At 41.2% G+C, this 7258-nt stretch overlaps 1 protein-coding gene across 1 annotated transcript; it reads left to right on the top strand.

Annotated features, from left to right (window-relative positions):
• Positions 1-3162: 3162 nt before the first annotated feature.
• Positions 3163-4776, top strand: LOC144710619 (pentatricopeptide repeat-containing protein At1g08070, chloroplastic-like). Its single transcript, XM_078584463.1, has one exon. The coding sequence runs from the start codon at positions 3163-3165 to the stop codon at positions 4774-4776; it is 1614 nt and encodes a 537-aa protein (XP_078440589.1).
• Positions 4777-7258: the final 2482 nt, after the last annotated feature.

Consider the following 7258-nt stretch of genomic DNA (forward strand, 5'->3'; position numbering starts at 1 on the left):
TTAATCTGATCATATTTACACGTTTATTTGCATTAAATTACTTATATTTGCATGTTATCAAGCTTAAGATGATAAAAGCTAATTTTAGAATGATGTCCTGAATTTTCTACATTTTATGTATTTTTGGGGACTTTTATGATAATAGATTCTAAAAGAATATAATTTTTTGAGACAGAATATGATTTTTCTGGAATCCTTTGACATCAAATTTGAAAAGATATGATTTTTCTAAGTCAGAATATACAGTTATTTGTATTTTTTGGGCTTTTATTTTATTTAATGTGAATTTTAGATGATTTTTTAGCCTTTATTTTATCTCATGCCACCACATGTCGCCGTTCGATTTGTTGAACGGTGACAAATCACAGCTATCGATAAAAATTGGCAATATCCAATCATTTAACTGTGCAATCATGGCTTTGTGATTCGCGAAGACAGGATTGCATTTATGACTAACGAATTGATTTCCGGATTTTTCAAGGGAAGGGTGGCGCAGACGCATAAAAAAAAAGGAGGCTTTTTTTCCAATATATGCGCACGTTGGCCGAGGAAGAAAATGACAAAATGAACTTTTTCTTTTCTCTTTCTTGGAAATAAAGGCGGGCACGTGGATGCAAGACATGCCACCATGTGTAAATGTGGCCTGCTTGTACACTTGGTGCTTGCGTGTCATACGGAATGAAATACCATCACGAAATACCATTGAGATTATTTTATCCCTTAGTGTTTAAGGGGTCAAACCCTAGGGAGGCGATAGGGAAATTCAGTTTTCCTCAAATTAGGGATTAGCACTCTAGGTTTTAAAAGCTATGATTTTTTTTAGATTTTAACAGATTTTATGATTAGTTAGCAATTCTTGATAAGAATTACTAACTAATCCCCTACTAGATTGTTTAAGTATCCAATGGATCTTAGATTTTTAGGATGTGAGTGTGACAAAAATCTAGATCAACAGTTCCATTAAGCATGCTTTACTTGTTTATTTAACCCAAATACTTAATTCAGCTTGAATAATTTTTTTAGAGAAGTAAGTCAATTAGAAATTATTTAGAGAAGAAAATTGATCCCAGTTGTTATTACCAATATTTTTATAAGGGTTGATCTGAATTTCTTATGGACTAGAAACCCTAAGGTAATATTTTCTAATGTTTTGCATTTTATTTTATTTTGTTCTCACGGATTTTAGAATGTTAAGAGTATTTTTGTTATATTTTTATTTTGTCCTAATTAGTTCAAAATTGTAAAAATGTCCTAAAATAGCAAAACGTGAATACGATTCACGATTTGCTAATTTTAAGAAGTACGAGATTGAATTTGATGATTTAAGGGACAAATATGATTCAAAATAGGAAATCGATAATGAATCAATGCTAATTAATTTGAAAACGAACAAAAATTTATGAATTAAGATGATTAAAATCAGAATTCGGAAAAACGATGAACGTGAACAGGATTGCGAAATTGAGAAAAATTGAATGTAAAATTAATTGTAAAATGCGTTCAGAATAAACCTAGAAGTACCAGGAATGCTAGAGTATCGACCTGGGAAAACTTTGAGCAATGAACACCGAAGATTTTCCACGGATCTGACTTGAAATTGCTGAAAATTGCGGCGACGGATCTGCAAATTTCTTCCCCAAATCGAGCTCCAAAACCTTCCTGGTTGAATCTTGAGTCTTCGAGGAGGCTAGGCGATCAATCCTCGAGCTTAAAAATCAAGAATGAAACTCAAATTTCTCTTTTTCCCCCTTTTATTGCCGCAGAATCGGAAGAACAGCTTCTTCCGATTCCGTTATTTTGTTTCTTCTTTTCGCGTTGTACGTTGGGCGTACAATGCAGCGTGATTAGCTGCACAGTGTCGTGTACAGCTTTTTCTTTCGTACGCACGGGGCTACGTGCGTGAGATTTGCACGGACCAAAATTTGCAGGCATTTTTGAATTGCTCAATCGTCTTGGTGCACGTAGCACTGTGCACGCGCTTAACTCGCTGTGTCGCACGCAGTGAGTTAAGCTGCACGTGATTGGTCGCGCGAATGCCACGTGTGGTGCGCGACACGCACGACGATGTGTGCGTGCGTGTCGCGCACGGAAGGCACTATCACGGCCTTTGATTGGCTCCCGGCGTCCTTGTGCGCATCCTGCACAAGTAATCAACCAATTAGCGCTTGAACTGGCCCAATAACGGCCAGTTTTATAAGAAAAACGATTATGTATTGAAAAAAAATCGAAATAAATCCTAAAAACTATTCATTAATACGTCGAAAAAATATTTTATTGATTCTAGACTAAGTTTTATTGTCTAATTTCTTTTCAGTAATAGAATAGGTCCATTAAAAACATTTAAATTCTTATAATCCTCATTTTAAAACCATTTAAAATGTATAAATTGACCTATTATTCTTCCAAAGTATTGTTTCACATGAAATTCAAGGAAATTCTTCTTTTAACCTAAAAACATGATAACATACATTAAAAATTAATGTTTTTAAGCATTAAAATCCACAAAAATATGATGAAATTAACAGTTTATCAGCTCTTATTTGCATGTTATCAGTCAGAACCCCAGGTCTATGGTCTCTGACTTTTGTAAACTTGAAAGTTTGAGCTCCTCAATGTCATATAACACATGAAAAACCATGAAAAAAATTGTCATAACTCCATTTTGGAGCCAAATTGGATGACAGGGAAAAAGCTATACATATATTTGTATGTCTATATTGTTGGTTTCCACTCTAGTCGTGTTTCTCCTCTTTCTCTCAGACTGCCATTTGTATTTCATCATGACACATAGCAGCTTTAGTACATTAGTATCCTCAATTTCATCCCCATAACAGAGATCGGTCGTCTAGAAGGGCACACACGGGATGACGCTAGTTTCCCCTTAACATTGGCTGCAAGTCTCTCTCTCTCTCTCTCTCTCTCTCTCTCTCTCTCTCTCTCTCTCTCTCTCTCTCTCTCTCTTTCTCTCTCTCTCTCTCTCTCTCTCTCTCTCCCTCTCTCTCTCTCTCTCTCTCTCTCTCTCTCTCTCTCTCTCTCTCTCTCTCTCTCTCTCTCTCTCTCTCTCTCTCTCTCTCTCTCTCTCTCTCTCTCACCCCTCCCTATCAAAGGGGATGATGGAGACTTGAAATATGATCAGTCGTTCGGATTGAAAAGACTGTGATCATGGCCCGGGCCGTGTACGAGTACAAGGAAGAGCTAGCCAGGGGCGAGCCGGGAGCGAGCCACCGGGCCTTCCCGCGGCTCCTGAGGGCCGCGTCAGCCCTCCCCAGCGCGAACCCAGCGAGCCAGCTCCACGCCCACGCCATCAAGCTCGGCCTTCTCTTCCACCCCTTCATCGCCAACGCCCTCATCTCCACGTACGCCCGCCTCTCTCTCCTCCCCCTCGCGCAGCGCGCGTTCGACGATATGCCCCGCCCCGACACCGTCTCCTTCAACGCGCTCATCTCCGCCCACGCCGCGCTCGGCCGCGCCGACCGCGCCCTCCGCCTCTTCGCCCGCACCCCGTCGCCCTCCGTCGTGTCCTGGTCCGCGGCGCTCTCGGCCCTGGCTCGAGCCGGCCGGCCCGGCGACGCGCTGACCTTCTTCCGGCGCATGCTCCTCTCCCCCGGCGCGGCCCGCCCCAACGCCGCCACCGCGGTCGCGCTCCTCTCCGCCTGCGCCGGCGACCGAGCCGCGGTCCGCTGGGCCGCGGCCGTGGTGGACCTCAACGCGCCCCCCCCCGGGCCCGTCTTAACCACCGCGCTCGTTCACGCCTTCTCCCGGTGCGGGCTGGCCCGGGAGGCTCGCCGCCGGCTCGACCGCCTGGCTCGCCCCCCGACCGCGGCTTGGAACGCGCTGCTCGGCGGGCTCGTCGGCCGGGGCGAGCCAGAGTCGACCGTGGAGCTCTTCTCCCTCGTCCCTTACCCCGACGATAGATCCTGGGTTCTACTCTTCTCCGCTTTATCCTGCATGGGCGCGATAGAGCTCGGGAAGCGCGCCCACGTTAAACTCTCCAGGATAGCCCCGATAAGTAGCGTTTTCCTGAATACCGCTATCGTCGGTATGTACTCCAAGGGAGGGGAGATATCGCTGGCTTGTTTGGTGTTTGTGAAGGCGGGTTGGAGAGATGTTGGCCTTTGGAACGCCATGGTGGGGGGGCTTGCAGCCCATGGCCGTGCTCAGGAAGCTCTGGCCTTGTTCAGAGAGATGGGCTTGGCTAGGGTTTCCCCTAATGAAGTGAGCTTTGTCGGGGTTCTTTCTGCTTGCAGCCATGGCGGGCTTGTTCAGCTGGGGAGGGAGTTGTTTGAGGAGATGAGGAGGGTTCATGGGTTGGAGCCCTGTCTGGAGCATTATACTTGCATGGTGGATCTTCTGGGCAGGGCTGGGCATGTTGAGGAGGCCTTGTCTCTGGTGAAGGGGATGGAGGTGGAGCCTGACTGTGTCATCTGGGGGTCTATTTTGAACAGCTGCATGATCCATGGGTTTGTCAATTTGGCTGAGAGGATTAGTGGGGAGGTTCTGGAGAAAGGGGAGGAGGCTAGTTTGGGGTGCTCCATGCTTTTGGCCAATGTCTTTGCCAGCAAAGGGCAGTGGGAGGGTGTGGTGAGGGTGAGGAGGATGCTCAAGGAGAGGGGTGCCAGGAAGGTCTCTGGGTGTAGCTGGGTGGAAGTGGGCGGCGCCATCCACAGGTTTCTTGTGGAGGACACCAGCCATGAGGCTTGTGCAGAGATTTATGATATGCTTCAGGCTCTGATGAATGTGGTGGACATGGAGATTTGGGAACAGATATCTCTTTAATTACTGTGATCCAGATGTATGTAAAATGATCATTGATTGAATGACGATCTTACTTGATGTGGATGAATGATCCTGCTAAACCGGACAGATTAATCTGGTTTCAACTTAATTCTACTGGAGAAGGCCCACTAAACTGATAAAGGAAAATATATCATGCCAATTAACTTTGAACAATTTCATAGAGTAAGACCAGCAGATCGGATCAACAATGATTCATCCAACTGAATGGTCACAATCAGTCCAATCTTCGCTGTGCAACCTGCACCATTTTTGGGTCCATTTTGGTGTGCATTGTTTCATTTTCCTGGTCTACAAACTATTTTGCATGCTCCTAGACAAAGTTCATGATCCCATTTGATATGTCACATTGATTGTGTGTTGGTGGTCTAAATTGAGCAGGTTAAATACCACATATGTTTTTCATATTGCTATATGGTTTCAGAACACCCAAAAGTAAATACATCTTTGAGTACACTAAGAATTCATCAAATGATATCTATTATTAAAAACAATAAAAATAAAATTTATCTAACTATGAGTCAAATCCATCGCTTACTACTTGCATGCATAGAAGTAATATTTGATACTGTTATGTGCTTGTTTTCTTGAGAAATTAATGAAATTAATGTGTGGCAGCCTCATGATAGGGAGTGATCCATAGAAGACATCAAACATGTAGAGATGAGCTAATGTGTGACAGTCTAATGATAGGAAGTGATCCATAGAACACATCAAAAGTGTTGAGATGAACTAGTTAAAGTTTCTTTTTCTTTTTGTAGTTGAAGTCCACATGTAATATCCCATCATTGCTTTACGATGCAATAATAAACAGGTTGGTTTTATTCAATTAATATCGATATCGTTCTTGTCATTATATCAATCCTAATTATTATGTACAAAAATGCATCAGATGGTGTTCGTGCTACATTGAGTGTTCCTTTTGATGATAACTATGAGTATGAGGTTTCTGATTGGACACGTCACAAATGAACTGACTTCCAAAGTTTAACAAATGTGTATGTGCCCTTAAACCTCAGCCATCACGATGGATGAATAATTATGTGATCCTTCAGCTAATTATATTATGTTTACAAAAAAATGTAAAAAGTTGGCAGAGTATGCAATATTTTCATCACTTGAATTTATCATACACTGAAGCAAGTGACTGGAAACAGAGACAAAGAGATATTAACTTGATTGAGATATCAATTCCTAAAGTGGAATTGATAACTATTATATTTAAACATTTACATAGATTAAGAAAGAGGAAATTTGAGTAAGTACGTGCACAGATCTAATGATCTACCATTTCACTAGTAAAAAAAGATATTAGGAAAGAAACTGTATAACTGTTCTGTTATTCTCAATGGATAAAAAAATTATAAATTTCAACAAAAAAATTAGTCATGACTTTACCACATGATTAGAAAGATAATAAAAGTCTTTGTTGTTTTATTAAAACTATAAACAATTATATCTTATTTCCCAAGAGTGTGATACAAGTGGATTATATGAATTAATTTTCAATTAATTATACATGAAAATGTCACAACCAACCATGTTTATAACATGTTGATCATGTGGCAAAAAATAAAGGAGAAGTTAGTTGTTAATTTAAGGTAAATTGATGTTAAAGTGGCCAAAAAAATGATTGAGATGTGGGGACATCAACGAATCTTCAAGGTTGGAAGATGTACGATAAAAAAGGAGAAGTTAAATTACTGAATTAATAATATATGGATAAAAATTCCAAATTTAAATGAATAAATCCATTAAATTTTTGGTGGTCTAATCGCTTTTTCATGAAAAAACACCATATCTCATAATAGAGAGGCACACAATTTTCATGTGAACATGAGAGAGTATGAGAGTGAGTAGGATAATTATTATAATGGAGAGGTTGAGCTGAGACCCTTGATTTTTTCACTGCAAGTGTATGGCAGAAATAATATATATTGAGTATGAGTGGCAACAGAATTTTATTTCCTACACATAGAGAGTGAGAGAGAAGTATAGAGAGAGAGAGTGTGTGTGTGCGCGTGAACGAGTGAGTGAGTGAGGAAGATTTTAATGAGAAAACATAAGATATTTACTTTTTATTAAATTCTACTATCTCCCATACCCAAGCAGTTTCACATATTTTCCAAAACAACATGCAGGTATGTCAATGGGGATAACTAATGTCTGACATTTTAACTGAAGAATCTTGTGTTTGCAGATGAGAGAATGCACTTTACTTTCAAACTGATCAACATTTGATTAGTTGTGATTGATCTTTTATTATTACTATTATTGGCAAAAAACACTGTGTCGGGTACGGCCAACCCCAAGGTTGTGCCCACAGACCGATCCAGTTGTGCCTTGGACGCCACCTAGGGGGGTTTATTAGTGGATTGTTCATATGCTTTTATAGACATGGAGCAGTAAAAGAAAAAATACATGAGTGATACCTTGGAAGTGCCCGGAGAAGTTCGTTCGTGCC

Source organism: Wolffia australiana, chromosome 1, assembly GCF_029677425.1.
Source record: "Wolffia australiana isolate 7733 chromosome 1, ASM2967742v1".
Lineage (NCBI taxonomy): Eukaryota > Viridiplantae > Streptophyta > Magnoliopsida > Alismatales > Araceae > Wolffia > Wolffia australiana.